At 35.4% G+C, this 17324-nt stretch overlaps 1 protein-coding gene across 1 annotated transcript in view; it reads right to left on the reverse strand.

Moving 5' to 3' along the window:
- The window catches only part of cables2b (Cdk5 and Abl enzyme substrate 2b), a 59588-nt gene that overhangs the window by 13539 nt on the left and 28725 nt on the right, over positions 1-17324 (reverse strand). The window contains exons 2-5 of the mRNA XM_023281695.3: positions 12304-12399; positions 6381-6458; positions 4707-4815; positions 4450-4618 (exon numbers count right to left, since the gene is read on the reverse strand). Coding sequence (XP_023137463.1) covers positions 4450-4618; positions 4707-4815; positions 6381-6458; positions 12304-12399 — 452 coding nt within the window. The remainder of the gene's footprint in view (positions 1-4449; positions 4619-4706; positions 4816-6380; positions 6459-12303; positions 12400-17324) is intronic.

Here is a 17324-nt window from a genome sequence, read left to right on the forward strand (position 1 = left end):
ACAACAAACAACAACAGTTAATCTACTACAATGTCAGAAGAAACACTGGTTTGTCAAAACACTAAAACTGAGATGAGGTGAAAACATCCACTGATCAGCCACAACATTAAAACCACTGACAGGTAAAAGAGAATGAACTGGACTGAAGATGATTTAACCTGCAGCTCTTATAAAGAAGAGAGATTTTGGAGGGTTTTTTTTTGCATCTGGACCACATTAGACCAGATCTAGATATAAAAAAAGAAAAAAAACAGTGAGCTTAGGTGGGTTTAATCTGGGATAGATTGTTCTACAAAGGCTAAAGACTCTTCAAAGACATATTTTTTGATTTGGAAAACCATTATTTCACGTGTCAGAATTTAAAAACATGAAGATTTTAGTGCGTATTTAGACCATGTGTACAATCTGGGCTCATAGGTAACATTAGTTCTTGAGTTCAAAGTTCTTAAACAAGTTGGTTTCATGTTAATTTTTGTGTAATTTTCTTTACTCCAATTTGAGGATCAATGTTTGAAGAGCCATAACTTGAGAAATAATGTAGACAGAGTCCTGAAATTTTGTATTCTTGTTCATATGTACATCTGGTGCAATCCTACTTTGATAGACTAATACAAACTGGTTGTATGAAGGTGCAAATTTGGTCAAAAAATGTAAATTTTTCTGTCTCCTCTGATGTTACACCAACCATAAAACTGTCATTTTTCACGCTAAGCGGCTGATTTTTTCTCTTGTGAGTAGCACCAATAGGATTATGGCACCAATCAGAGGCATTATTATTATTTTAAGAGAAAAAAATGACTGAAATACTGTTTATTTTTTGCATTTATGACCTATATTTGAACACGCATTGAGCAGGTATGATGGTGAAACTGCTCTGAAAGTGGTCCATGAGGAGTTATAATTCCAACTCATAGTATTTCAAATCATTTCATGACAATTGGTGCCATTTAAGACAATACATACAGATCAATAAGCCTACAAAAGTCAGAGGTCTCACTGCATTATTTCTGAAACTTTGATCCACAGATTGGTTCAAAGAAAACAATGCAAAAATCAGCATGAGTGCACTCATGTCTACAGTTTTTTAATTCAAAAACACCATTTTTTACCTAAAAACACATCAAAAATTAATGCTACCTATGAGCCCAGATTGGTCAACTCAATCAATGGTCAGGTGATGATCCATGATTATTCTGGGATGTGTTGTTGACTAAACAGCTGGAATTCTGCTTAAATGTCTCATTTATGTTAAACGCATCTTAAAATGTTTTCCACCTCTACAGCTGCAATGAAACAAAGGTTAGACTTCCAGTTTTGTTTGCTTTGTGTATATTTACAACCATGAGATCCGTATTTCTGCTGCTAGTTTCTCACTTTTCTGCTTATTTACAATCGGCAGCAGCAACGAAGGCAAAGAAAGAAGATTTATAGCAAGCAAACATAAACGCTGCATGACAGAAATAAGGAAAGAAATTAATTTGGTGCCATTTGGTGACGTTTGTTTGCGAGAAAACTCCACAGGACGCAAACTAAATGGAAGCAAGACAATAAAATTATGCAAATGCACTGAAAAAAAACCAACAAATATGAGATGTGTGGATTTTTGTTGTAATCACCCTCATATTAAGAAAAAAACAACAGTTTTTATGACTCTAATACATCCGAAGAGCAAATATTGCAGCTTTGAGAGCCGCGAGACGACTATAAATACAAAGGTGATGTCAGCACGCTCCAACAACACTCACAGCTGTGTTGTGTTAATGAAAGGTTTGGGATTAGAGCGGAGGGTTTTCAGGCTGATACGAGGCTCTGAGGGTGAGTGTTTATAGATAACGGGTTCAACACACGTGTTTGAAATAGAAAAAAGGATGCAACAGCTGCAACAACTCCGCCTCGTTTCATGTCTCCATCCTGTGTTTGCTTTCTTTTCTTCTGTGGTTTATTCCTTTGTCTTCTCCGTCGTTTACCGTCCGGTCAGTCTGTCCTTTACTTCCTGGATTCATCTTTTCTTGTATCTCAGAATTCAAGGAACCGGATCGGCTCAACATCAACGGATGTCCCGATGCTTCATGGGCATTAAATCGCAGTTTTTTCCAGTAACCAGTAATGAAGAATGGAGGCGTAAAACCAAACCGGAACAGTCTTTTACTTTCACATTAGCCTCTGATGATAACTTACTCTAGGAAATGTGTTTTCCTTGCAGGACAGATACAGACGTTTTTACATTTTTCTAAGCTAAAACTGAATCACAGAAATCAATATACCAGCAAATATGCAAACGTTTATCTTGCATTCCCCTTGAGGATCAAGTACACAGTTTTCCTTAGCAAGCTGGAGAAAAAATATCCGGAACATCCTGATGCGACCTCAGAGATCAGGACTTTTTAACTGATCTGAAGCCCAGTTCATTGTTTACGTTTGCTGTCAGACTGTTGTCATAAAAGGCGAAGACATTTGATGGCAGGATGCTAGAGATGCTAACTTAGCATAGTTTTTTAAAAATCAATAAACAACAATGATATAGAACAATATTGGATATAAATGAATCGCAGTTTGTCTGGTGGTCAACAGACACATGATTTAGTCCCCGCTAGTTTCACTGAGATACAGAAACACTGTCCTAGTCGACCCTGGTTTGTTTGAAACATATCAGCTCAGTTAAAATGTGGTGGCAACACGACGGTCGACTCGCCACCACATTCGACAGGATCCAGTCAATTTCGTCAAGAAGAAAAATGATGAAGACGTGACTGACAAATGCAAATTGTGGCTAAAGAAATGTTTTTTGAGGATTTTGTTTTTAAAATATTGTAGTTTCCATCAACCTTTTCTACTGTTAACATAAAGAAAACATGTTACAGAGTATGGAAACTAGAGATGAAGGCATTTTTTGTAACTTATGAACTCATGAACCTGAGCACAATCCTCTGCTCCCTCACACAGGAATCGTAAAGGAAGAGAAAAACTTGTGGAAGGACAGGAAGGACGCAGATTTCAAATAAATAATCAATAATTGGCAGCATTATCAATCAATAATGGATTAATTGATATCACAAATAGAGTACAGTGGACATTAATCCTGTGCTGATGTTTGTTCCTCAGTCAGTTAACGCAGGAGTTCTGGTCAGAGGTCATTAACCTCCACAAAAATCTTTGTCATGGTGCCCGTTGCTAGTTAAACTCCCACAATGCTCTCTGCTTGTCAACATGAACTGTAGTCTGAGTGACGCCTCCTCTGGTCTCTACAGTATTAAACAAAAAGAGGCTCTACCTGGTAGAACAACCAGGAACTATAGCTGATCAATGACACATTCACTGACATCATGAAGAGAAAACAGGTTTTCCACGTCTTTTGGAGCTTGTGGAGCATCAGCCATCACTACATCCTACCATCTAATACTACATTTACCTCCCAACACTACATTTACCTTCTAATACTACATTTACCCCTAATAATACATTTACCCCTAACACTACATTTATCTTCTAATGCTACATTTACCCTCTAATACTACATTTACCCCCAACATTACATTTATCTTCTAATGTTACATTTACCCTCTAATACTACATTTAGCCCCAACATTACATTTATCTTCTAATGCTACATTTACCCTCTAATACTACATTTAGCCCCAACATTACATTTATCTTCTAATGCTACATTTACCCTCTAATACTAGATTTACCCCCAACATTACATTTATCTTCTAATGTTACATTTACCCTCTAATACTACATTTAGCCCCAACATTACATTTATCTTCTAATGCTACATTTACCCTCTAATACTAGATTTACCCCCAACATTACATTTATCTTCTAATGTTACATTTACCCTCTAATACTACATTTACCCCCTAAAACTACATTTACCTTCTAACGCTACATTTACCCTCTAATACTACATTTACCCCCTAATAATACATTTACCCTCTAATAATACATTTACCCTCTAATACTACATTTACCCTCTAATACTACATTTACCCCCTAATAATACATTTACCCTCTAATACTACGTTTACCCTCTAATACTACATTTACCTTCTAACGTTACATTTACCCTCTAATACTACATTTACCCTCTAATACTACATTTACCTTCCAACACTACATTTACCCTCTAATGCTACATTTACCTTCTAACGCTACATTTACCCTCTAACGCTACATTTACCTTCTAACGCTACATTTACCTTCTAACGCTACATTTACCTTCTAACGCTACATTTACCCTCTAATACTACGTTTACCTTCTAACGCTACATTTATCCCCTAATACTACAATTACCCTCTAATACTACATTTATCCCCTAATACTACATTTACCTTCTAACACAGTGATCTGAATCAGATCTGGCAGTAAAACGTGTTTAATATTTGTCTGGTTGGATGTTTTTGGAGATGATGAGCTACATGTTGTGTATGTTGGTGTGTATTTATTACCCAGGTCCAGTCCTACGGTGCTGTTCAGGCGGCTGGGTGGGAAGTTCCTGCCCGTCATACTGTGTGCGCTCCTGGAAACTGGGATCTGCAGCGTCAGGTCGCTGGTGGACGACGGTTTCTGCCTCACCAGAGCGTTGGTGGGATACAGGAACTGGGCGTACGACACCGACTGAGGGGATAAATTTACAGACTGTGAACACATGAAACCGGGATTGTGATGGTGTACAGGTTATGTCTGGTAATGTTTAGGTATCTACCCGTCCATAGGTGTCCAGGTGGAAGCCCTCCAGCCCCGGAAGCATCTCCAGGGTGGTGGAGATGTTTCCAGACGAGTGTCTCCTCCTGGGGTGGTTTAACGTGGGGTCGCTGGAGAAAGAAAGAAAAATATTTATGGTAATTGTTAGATAAAAAGGGCAGAATTCTCGACATTTGAAACCCTCTGAGCTGCAGGTTTAGCTGCAGGAATTTAAATGAAGAACAGATCAGAGATTCCAAACATGATGGATCAGATTCTGAAAACTGCAGCAGTTTGAATTAGTCACAAGTTACTTCCTGTTATCAGTTAGCATCTGGACAAAGTGACAGCTAGCTAGTTTAGCTTCACTGCTTAGCATGTAGCTTCATGACAAGACCGGAAAACAATCAATCACTGTGAAAGAGAAATTCACCACTGCTTCTAAATAAAACTCTTAAATGATGCCGTTTCTATTGCAGACCGTTGCTGCTACTGGCTCTTCCATCTTTAAAACTGCTGAACAGATTCCTGTGGAATCAGCTGGACATGTTCACGACCCACAGAACATGAATCATAGTTCTTTAGTAAGCTCTTAAATTTATTGCAGCACCACCATTAGACACAAACATTTCAACGTGGCTAGTAAATGTGGGGAAAATCAAACTGATTTCTGTCATAGATAAATATATGATAAACTAATCTATACTCTCTGCAGTAATTTTATAAAAACTTCTTAGCCTGGCGACTCACTTTCAGCAGGTTTATTCACTAACTACAATTTGAGTCTGTTTGAATGACAACATCTCAGGAAATAGTAGAGATAAAAACCTGAAATTTTCTCTGTTATTTCTCATCATGTCATTGATTCAGAATCTGTAATATTAGATAGGTAGATCCAATAATCTCTGAGTATGGCTGAGTTGGAATATGAAAAAAATAAAGTCATTAAAAGTCTTATCTTTGAGCAAATTAACAACAAAAAAGATAAACCAACCAGTAATATTTTCTGAACCACACGTAGTGTCACAACAACACGGAACAAAACATCTAGAATCATTTTTAATCTTCAATACTTGGTCACAAAAATGGCAGTTATCTTTGCTGAACCAGTACGACAAAAAAATAAATACAGGTAGACAGATTCAAAAAGTAAAATAGGTAAAGAAACAGTTCATTCTATTTCTCCAGCCTACAAAGTGGGCTCTAAATATGAAAAAGGTGCCCGAAAAATCCAGGAAAATCTGAGATGGTCGAGCAGAAATTGTTGTAATAGTTTAATGATTTAAGATGGAATGAGTCTTTTCCAGTTGTCCACAGATGCTACCAACACTGTTTTCTACACTTGTCACAATTTACATTTCAGCTGAAAGGTTCCTGATTTTTTGTAAATTCACTGTCGATCACAGCTGAGTCACTAAAGGCTTCACAGCTGACCAGAGAAATGCAGAATTTTTTGTTTTTCAAAGAATCTGCTTAGAGAAAACAGCTTAATTTCGTCAAATTGTTCAACGACGTGTGAAAAAAGTGATTTTGAAGAAATAAGACGATAAGCTTAGATTAGCACAGAATAGCAGTTCAAGGACCACTGGAAGTGTGAAAATCCAACAATTCTGTCAGTTTTTCACAGTTTCTGGTGAGTTTTGGGGTTCAGGATGTTAATAAAGAGGTGAAATATGTCCATGTTTGTGTTTATTACCTGAGGTAGAAGCTCTCTCCGTAGGGCAGAACAGAGAAGGCAGCACACAGCGACCTCTTAGCACAGATGAGCACAATCCTGCAACACAAACAAACACACATCAGTGTTAATGATCTCATTACAGCCGTCCACATTCATCTAAAATTAACTCCATTAACACCAGAGCTGTTGGAATCTGAAAGAAAAGCAGCACATAATGAACACTTATTTGCTAAATTACTTTACAAATAAATAAAAAAAGCAGACTCAAAATGAAATGTATACCATTTTTGGGTTAAACCAACTTAAATAATCAGAATCAGGGACCTTATGATTGAACATATCTGAATTAGTTGAATATTTAATAAATATTTTGCAAAAAAATCAAATCTAGCTAAATGCACAACATTTTCGGGTTATTCAATTTTCTTTTAAGTTTGCTCACCCAAAATGTTTGTGCATTTTGATTCTGTTTTTTTTTTATTTGTAAAGTAATTTATCAAAGCAATGTAATTGTAATGTTTTATTATTTAAGACATTCTAGTTTTGCTGTTTCCGTGGAGCTGCAGGATTTTATACTGTGGTGATGAATCTTTCCACATCTGTAGATTTCTCAGTGATGAAAAACTGAAGAGATGTTTTGCTACTTTCAAGTTTACTGTAAAATTCATTCATTTTTGTTGCGATCTCACTCATTTAAATGCTCTGCTTGTACCCTGAAGTGAACATATTGTGAGTAGGTGGAACACAGTCTGGATAAAATATGAAACTAGCAGCTTTTAAATATGAAAATCCACATTAGTCCTCAGCAGGAGCTTAATATCCCTCCCTGCTGAGGAGCTGCATGCTCTGGACTCGCTCCTAATCGGATCTTTACCCTCCACTCTGAGTGTTTTTACTGCAGCTCCTCCAGAGGATAAACCCATCTGGAGAGAGTCGCCTGCTTTCTGTCCTGGGAGGAAGATGTTTACAGCCGCTGGCTCGAGATCCGCCCAGACTAGAAGATGATTCACGGTGTGTGAAGACAGACACACTTATCTCCAACGTGGAGACCTGAAATCCTGGAGCTGCTGTTCCCCAGACGAACACGCAGCGATTCTGCAGATTACAGCTCCCAGTTTAAAGGCAGCAGCTCTGCAGTTCATCACAACGCTGGCAGAGAGGAAAGTAATTCTAGCAGAGCCGTTACGTAACACGGATCAAACTATATTAGCAAAAAAAAAGCAGGCCCAGACATATTCTTCATCAGTGTTTTCTCTCATTCCAGATCCTATTCCAGCTGAAGCCCAGCACGGGTGTTTCTCATCTCTTAGCTCAGCAGGAATAAACACAATAAACACTCTGAAAAATGAAAGTTTAATTCACTACAATTCATTCACTAGTCAGCATCCAGCTGGTAAACAGTGACATCAGTCTGCTTCAGCTGGGAAGCTTTGTTTTATAGGGAGTCACACTGGAATAAACGCATGAAGAAGAACAAGAAAAAACAGAATAAAAGGAAGACGATGAAGAAAATGAACATTAATAAGGAGAAGAAGATGACGGTGGTGAAAGAAGATAAAGAAGAAGAGGAACAAGAACAAGAAGACTGAGAAGAAGAACAATAAAAAGAAGAATAAAAGGAAGATGAAAAAGACAAAGAAAATGAAGAAGAATTAAAGGAAGAACAAGACCAAGAAGACTGAGAAGAACAATAAAAAAGAATAAAAGCAAGGAGAAGACTAACAAGGAGAAGATAAGGAAAAGAAGAATAGAAGGAAGAAAAAGAAGAAAATTAAGAACAATAAAGAGAAGAAAAGAAAGAAGACAAAGCAGATGAAGAATAAAAGAAAGAAGAATAAAAAGAAGATGTAGAAGAAAGACCAATGAAGAATAAAAGGAAGAATGAAAGGAAGAAGAAAATGAACAACAGGAGGAAGAACAAGAGGACTGAGAAGAAGATGAAGATGAAGAAGACGTAATCCAATGTGCTTATTTTTTACAGGCATCCTGGTCAACAATTAGGAACATTTTGAATTCATCATTAAAAACTGTGTGAATAATTCAACAGACTTTAATCCTACAATCAATAAATGGACGTGTAATTTCACTGAGCAGCTGAAGAGTCTGATGAAGGAAGTAACTCTGTTTTATAAAATCATCTATTGTCCGAAACAGAGAAAAAATAAAAGGTTTTTATGAAGCTAAATATGTAGCCGTTAGCTGGAAAACATTAAGATCAGATTAGTACTGATCATCCCATGAAACACAGGAGGGGTTTAATGATGTTGTTTGGTTGAGTTTTCCAGATACACACACACACAGAGTAACACACACACACGCACAGAGTAACACACACAGACAGACGCACTAATGATAATGATGGTTGTGAAAGTGCAGATCAGAGTCACCAGGGAGGAACGCAGCTGAAGCATCACAACAAGGAAACGTGACTCGCTGCAACGTTTTCATAACACTGAGAGCAAATGATTCCATCACCACCTTCAACAGAAACACACGGCCTTCCCAGAGGGTTATCAGCCGGGATACACTCACAATAAAACACAACAAAACACAGGGATGCAGGGAAGAAACGCATTACTGTGTGAATTCAAAGCTTCACTCAGTTAAAATCTGCAAAACAAAAGTACTTTACAACAAAACAAATGTCAAAATTAGGAAATAAATTAGCAAAATAATTTATAAATGACATCGGAAAAGTCAACTAACAAGACCAAATACTGCAGTTAAGATCCTATAGTTATATTAGTTATAGTTATATGATATAACTCTATATAGTTATATTATTATGATGTGAGTAATTTACATATTAAAGTCAACAAAACTGAATTAAAACATAACTTTACTTGACTATAACATATTAATGTGAGACTACAGTGTTATTAATCATGGAGAATAACCTGATTAATGTGACAATAAAGCTACACAGTACAGTATTATAAAGTATCAGAACTAATATAAATATTGTGGCTCATTCTGTGTTCTTTAGTGCAGCTTTAAAGCCACTAGTGACTTTATGTGGCATAAAAAATTGGCAAAAATAAATTGTTTTCTTTAACCAGATTCTTTAAAAAACTAAACAATTCTGCACTCTTTGCCACAACTGTGAAGTCATTAGTGACTCATCTGCAACCAATAGTTACGTGGCAAAAATTCTGAATTTTCAGGTGAACTGCAGGAAGTGTTTACACAAATTGGAAGCAAATTCAACTGTTTTTATGTAAAAAAAAGAAAGTAGTTAAATATCTCTAATGTATAGAGACTTTTGTGTTTTCCCTCAGTTGTTGTAACAGTGTGTTTATTTGGAAAAATGTTGGTCATGTTGGCTGAAGTTTTTAAAATTTTTGTATAATAAATAATCAAAGGAGTTCTCTTAGTTTTTTTTTTGCATAATTCATGGCAGTATCCCCAAGTTTAAGCTGAAAAATGTCATTAAAATTCTCTTCATTCTGTCACAAAAATAAACTGTTTACTTTCACCAAAACCCTACAGTGTTGTTAATAATTCACTCATTCATTTGTCTTTTATTTAATTTAATTCATTCCATTTTATCTATTTATTTCTATTTTATCTTTTTTTAATCTATTTTGTACTTAGATATTGTTTGGGTTAGGGTTAGAAAGAAAGAAAGAATTTCTTCATAGTACAGGGAAACATGTTTCTTTACTGTGTTACATGTGTTAGATAAAGCTGCAACAAAACAAGGAGACAACAACAGTGTGGTGACTAAAAACTGGATTTATGGCAACACAAATAACTAAGCCGGTGCACTAAAGACAGCAGAGAAAACCTGGAACTCCAGCAGGAACTCCAGCAGGAACTCCAGCAGGAACTCCAGCAGGAACTCCAGCAGGAACTCCAGCAGGAACTCCAGCAGGAACTCCAGCAGGAACTCCAGCAGGAACTCCAGCAGGAACTCCAGCAGGAACTCCAGCAGGGAGCAGCTCCTGTCACAGAGCTGAGTAGGACTGGGAGGGATTAAATGGAGATGAGTCACATGATCATAGATCAGCTCATCAGCTGATGACCCTCAGCTCCAGAAAGACCAGACAGGAACACCTGTCCAGGTGGAGGGTCGTCACAATGGGCTTTTTTTTATCTTTATGTTCCACTGTCAGTGTGTCGTTCCTCAACCTTCACATCACAAATTGAAACAAAATACAAATCAAAACCATCCTTATTTTTTCCAATTCAACTGTAATTTAAGTTAACTTTTCCTAAAAAGGTGCATAAATAGGTAATTTTTGCTTGTGCATCTTGGGCAGCGTGTTAAATTATCTCATGCAGGATAAAACTCCTGACTGTTGAAGGTGCAGCAGCTGTTTCTAGTTTTTCTAGTTTTATTGACGACCTCGCGGTGCAGAATTTAAACTCTCCTCTGACCCAAATCTGGATTCTGGATCCGAACGCCAGCATTTCCATCTCTGTGACGACACGACGACTCTGCTGCTCTCAGCCGGATCTATTTTGAAACAATCACCTGTCAGCCTATTATTGTAGCTGAGGAGCTGCTCTGACCTCAGGTCTGATTTACACTCAGCCAGGAAGGACAGGAATAGAACACAATAGAAGAGGAATGACACAATCCAGACTCCTCCACACTAAACTCCTCAGTAGAAGCTGCAAACTCCAGCATGTCAGCACAGAGTGGAAACAATAACAGCAATTACTTAAAGAGTTATGACCTTTTGGGACAAACAGAAGAACCCAAAGAACCACTAAATGAAATGACTATAAATACAACATGACACCTGTTTGAGGAATTATCTCATTTTCACTTCCTCAAAGCAACACAAACACGAGTCTGACAGCTGATATTTGGAACCAAAATACATTAAATGAGGGATGGAGCGATTATCAGCCTATTAGAATGGCATTTTTCTGATTATTGGTGTCTGCATTTTTATTGACTGATAATTGATTAATTAAAAGCTCTACTTCAGGTGTGATCAGCCTCCTCTCTCTGTCTGTCGTCAGTCTGTGGTCTTAAAAATGTCTGAACAAGAAACCAGGAAGTTAGCTTCTCTCACAGCGGCTAATGCTATGCTAATGGCTAGCAGCTAAGCTAGCAGGCAGCCACAGATCAACCTGAAACAGAGTCTGCAAAATAATAATTAATTTAAGATCTGGACCTCAGTGGACAATAAAAGTGATAAAACAGTGAGAGATTAAGGAAATAGAGAAGAACAGCAGAAGACAAACTGAGTTGATCCCGTATTAGAAGAATTTATATAATCAGTTCTAGTCACCCTTATTAATGAAGAAAATGACAGATTTCTTTGATATCACATGCCAGGAAAACATTTAACACATATCAGCATCAAATATTGGCTATTGGCCGTTGGAGATTACCGGTAAAAGGCATCAGTATCGGCCCTGAAAAACTGGTATCAATCAATCCATACATTAAATAGTATGCTTTATGTTTTGTATGATTCATGGGATTAAAACTGAGTTATACTGCAAAATTGTGATATTTCATCAAATTCTTTCTATTTTATGTGTCACTGAAAAATAAATGCCAAAAATAAGCTGTTTACTTCAACTAAAATCTGCAAAAAAACTATAATTCTGTGTTCTTTGGTGCAACCGGAAAGCCTTTAGTGACTCATTTGTGACCAAAAGTCACATGAGGAAAATTAACAGATTTGTTGTTTCGCTGATGTTTTATGAGTTGGTTTGAGTTGTTTTTTTTTTTTTTTTTAATGTTTTTGTAAAGTAAATAATTAAAGAAATGTAACTTCTATGATTTATGTCATTCTAACTGTGTTTCTGTTTCCATAAAAGTGTAGAACAGCTGCTTGGAGTTCAGAGGGTTAACAAAAAGAAACAGAATCCTACTTGTGTTGAGAAATTACTGGCTGTATTCTTCATATTAAACCGATATTTTGATGGCCCAGTCAGCTGATATCACAGAATAATTCCTCCAGGTTTTGTGTCTCACCTGCTGCCTCTGGTGTCGTACTGTTTCATGTTCTTGATGAAGTGGATCTTCTTGGTGTGTCGAGGTCGAGGAGAACCGCCGGAGAGGTTACGGGTTCTACACAGAGAGACAGACATCAACAAGCATTAATGAGCCATCACTTATTTACACATAAACTAGGTCACAAATCGCAAGTCACTTCCACATACACAGAATTAAGCTGAAGTTTGGCTCTTAATATTTTAATTTGTTTTCAACTTGTGTAAACACTGCCTGCAGTACATCGAAAAATTCTGAATGTTTGCCACATAACTGTTAGATGCAGCTGAGTCACTAATAGCTTCACAGCAGCACCAAAGAATGCAGAATTTTTGGTTTTTTTAAAGAGTCTCGTTACATAAATAATATTCACAGTAATTACAGAGTACTTTTGAAATGCTATCAATCACACAAATAAATTTTAAAACAAAAGTTTTTTGATTATTTGTTTTATAAAAATTTTAAAACCTGAAATCAACATTCACAAGATTTTTCTGTTACAAATACTAGGAAAAAATTTGGCTCTACATTCTATAGATTTATACCTACTTTTTACATTTTAATATTTGAATTTGTTTCCAATTTGCCAGCAGTTCACCTAAAAAGTCCGAATTTTTTCCACATAACTCTTGGTCACAGTTCAGTCTCTAATAACTTCACCGCTGCGCCAAAGAATGAAGAATTTTTTGTTTTTTGACCAAACGATTCATTTTTTGAAAATTTTTTTCTTAATTATAAAGAATATATATATATATATAGTATATAAAGACAACAATTACAGAACCAGTTTAGCAGGTCGAAATTCTTTGTGTATTTTATCTCCAGCCCTGATTAAAACACAGTGAACTGTGGGTTGTGTGTCTGCTGAAGGTCAGGTTGTGTTGTTGTGTTGCCATTTTGTGTTGCTGTTTTGCGACCGCGTGGATTAAAACGACAACAGACCTCGACATGAAAGCGGGCCAAGGAGCTCAGCCCGATGACATCACAGCGTTACATAACAACGCTGACATCAGCATCAGCGATGACCTCACACTCTGGACACCTGCACAAACTGAACACCGAGGTTTATAGAGTCACACATTCTTATACGTAGGATCACACACAATCACACAAACACACCCTGCAGCACGTTAATGCAGGTTAATGCCACACAGGTTTTAGGTTCTGCTGATGCACATTTCTGACAGATTTCACATTTACTGGACAAATTTTCTTGTCAAAATCCCCAAAAGAAAAATATCCATTTTGTTAAAAAAACAGATATGCAACACCTTATTACTTCTCAAAGCAGAATCTTGCAGTGATTAAGGTTTTTGTTACACATTTTCCATTTCACGGTTAAATTTCCAGACTTCTCAGCAGATTTTTCACACCATATATGATGTTTATTGTGCAATTAAATGGTTTTTAATTGTTAACATTTATGTTACACTGATTATGTAAGTTATTATGCTGCTAAATAACTGCCATAAATTGCATCTTCACATACTGGAGATCATAAAAAAATATGATTAGTATAGATCATTTTATTTAACACCACACTGGTGAAAATATTCTATTTTTGTTGTGACATTATTCTCTTATTTGATGGACGCATTTAATCTTATTCATCATGTCAGTAGATTGTTGTTTTTCCATATTGAATCAGAAATAATTCAGGAAATATATTGACTCACAGTTTGATTATTCGCTATCTGAGACTCAAAATTAAGCTCTAAATAAAAAAAAATTGGTAGAATTTTTGAGGATTTTATACATTTTCAGACCACACAGTTTTTCTTTTATTACATTTCAAAACAAAAAGACAAAAAAATTGTCTATAAAATGCTCTTGCTCTTGTTTATTTAACTCTACACCAGAGAAAATAGAATATTTTCTCTGGTGTAGAGTTAAGTGTAGTATCTGATCTGATTGATGCATTTCATTTTATTCATCATGTGATTTGTTTTTTGTTTTTCCATATTACATCAGAAATTATTCAGGAAATATATTGACTCACAGTTTGATTATTTGGTATTTGAGACTCAAAACTAAGCTCTAAATTTGAAAAAAGGCTGTATTTGTGAGAATTTTATTTGTTTTCAGACTTCAGAGTTTTTCTTCCATGTAATTTCGAGACTTTCATTAAACAAAAAAGACAGAAAATGTCTATAAACATGCTCTTTCTGACTGATTACTGTGTTTATTTAACGCTACACCAGAGAAAATATTCTATGTCCTCATCAGCATGTGATTAGTTTATTGAGAAACAACACAATAAATGACTTGAATATGATCACAAACTACACCACATGAGGCTCATTCCCTCTAATATCCAATCTGTCATCCTAATATTGACTCCATAAATCAATAAATGGTCCCGGTTAGTGTGAAGGACAAAACGACACACAGCAGATCTGAACCATAAAGACCCCCAGAGGGAAAACCTTCTGCAGCGGATCACAGCTATTACACAACAACACGCTAACACATGCTAACATGCTAACACAGAGCATCTGTTGGTGGGTTTTTATGGCTGACCTGCTGATTCTTCACCACATGGACTCTAACTCAGTAAAACACCACTGGATCTGTGTGTCAGAAACATCTGGACACTTTGACGTTTGTCCTCGTTTAGTCACGTTGAGCTCAATGGTTTGATGACAGAAGATCCGTCCTTCTGCTGCTCATTTCATGCTGCAAAGAGCATTTTATACAAATCATTTCTTTTTTGTTTAATGAAAGTCTCAAAATAAAACGACTGAAAAATTCCCAGATCTGAAAACATAAAAAAATTCTCAAAAACTCTGCCAAAATTTTTGAGTCTCAAATAACAAATAATCAAACTGTGAGTCAATATATTTCCTAAATTATTTCTGATTTGACATCAAACAACAAATATCTAATCACATGATGAATTAAAATAAATTTCAGGTCTGAAAACAAGCCATTTTTCTATTTCTATATTCTATTTTGCTGATTTTCTGCAGCAAATCCCTAAACCTTTAGAGCTGATTTCATTAAATGTGATGTGAAATTGTAATTCTGACTCTCTTATTGTTCATTTCAATAGAAGCATAGTTTAATTAGCACACAGGAACTTCCAAGAAGTCGAGAAAAACACAAAAATTAAGCGATTTTGATTCATTGTCAACTATTAAATGAATTGTTAACTATTAGGATCATCAATTAATTAGCTTGAGTAACTTTTTAGGAAAACAAATGTGAATAAATGTGAATATTTTCTGGTTTCTTTCCTCCTCAATGACACTAAACTGAAAATCTTGGGGTGGTAAACAAAAATTGATGGACATTTTCATAATTTTCGGACATTTTACAAACCAAACAAATAATAATAATCAAATAATTGACTCCGGGAACAAATAATCGTTAGGTAAGTTGATCATAAAAATAAAGTTGCAGCCTTATTTCCGAGTGCTGCGACTTGCAATTGCGAATAAATGCAAAAAACATCTGTACACCACGAGTATGTGCAATTTACATGTCAGGATATCTCTTTTTTTAACATTTTAAATTTTGAAATTCAGAGTGTGAATTAAATAAATTGTATTTTATTTCATTTTATTTTATTTTATTTCAGTTTATTTAATTCTATTTTATTTTACTTTTTTGCTTTGTTTTATTCTGTTGTATTTTACTATTATTTATTAATAATAATAATAATAATAATAATAATAATAATAATAATAATAATAATAATAATAATACTTTAATAATTATTGTAATTTATTTTATTTTACTGTATTTTATGGAATTTTATTTTATTTTATTTTATTTTATATACTTGAGTAAATGGCAATAAAACTCTATTCTATTAACATCCTTTAAACTATTTCATAGCCCAGAAACATAGATTATGTTGTTCAGCCGCCTCCTCTGGATAAAAATAAAGACTTAAGGTAAAAATATCTGAATCACAACACTCTTTGCTACGTTTTTGAACCATTTTTAAACTATTTGTACTGATTGTAAGTTTGGGATGGACTCAAAGGGTGGAATCTTTGCATGGGAATCATCGCTGGGCAGTGTTCAGGAATGTGGAGGAATTTTTCCACTGTGGGAAACAGACGACTGGATGATGGATGATGGTGAGGATGATTATTATTATTATTATTATTACAACGATGACAGTGGCTGATATTTAACATACGACCACAGTAGAGTCATTTAAATTCATGTTTGGTGGTTATTACAGCCACAGCTCGCTCTGCTGACGTGCCTTGAAGCAGGAAGCTCATATTTTTAGAACAGAAATCAACCTTATAGGGTTTTTTCTGACTCACAAAGGGACTTGGAAGGCGACGAAGCACAACAGATTAGTCAGCATACAGTAAAGAGTATACTTCAGAGTTGCCTTTTCTGAAAAAACAATGATTTTTTTGCACATTTTTGACCATTTAAGTAAACAAAAATGTCTGTTATGCTTGAAAACTGGTTAGAAAAGTACTTGAAATATGTTGCTGCACCATCTCATAGTTGATTTATTTCTTATCTGAGACCCAAAACTGAATTCTATTAAACATTTTGGATTCCTTTTTGACAATTTTAAATGTTTTCACACCTGGGAAATTTTTTTTATGCCCTTGAAGAAACATCTTTAGCCGTGATGGCATTTTAGGGTTTATAATCTACAGAAATGTAATTCTACAGTCATGAAATGTAATAAGAACACAGACAGAATAGTTTCCAGCAGATCTATTTGACTGTATATATATATATATATATATATATATATATATATATATATATATATATATATATATATATATATGGATACAGTCTTTGGTCGACATTTCACCAACTTTTGAGGCTCTAACATCAGTAGAATCTGACGTGTGGAAAATTTGACATGACAAGGATCCAAGTTTTTCAATATTTTGGAATCAAATTTGTCCAAGATGACTGGAAATTGTTCAAAATGACTTGAAACTTGACTAAAATAGCTAAAAATCATCCAAAATTACACAAAAAATGTCCAAACTGGATAAAAACTTATCCATAAC

Source organism: Amphiprion ocellaris, chromosome 8, assembly GCF_022539595.1.
Source record: "Amphiprion ocellaris isolate individual 3 ecotype Okinawa chromosome 8, ASM2253959v1, whole genome shotgun sequence".
NCBI classification, from domain to species: Eukaryota; Metazoa; Chordata; class Actinopteri; family Pomacentridae; genus Amphiprion; species Amphiprion ocellaris.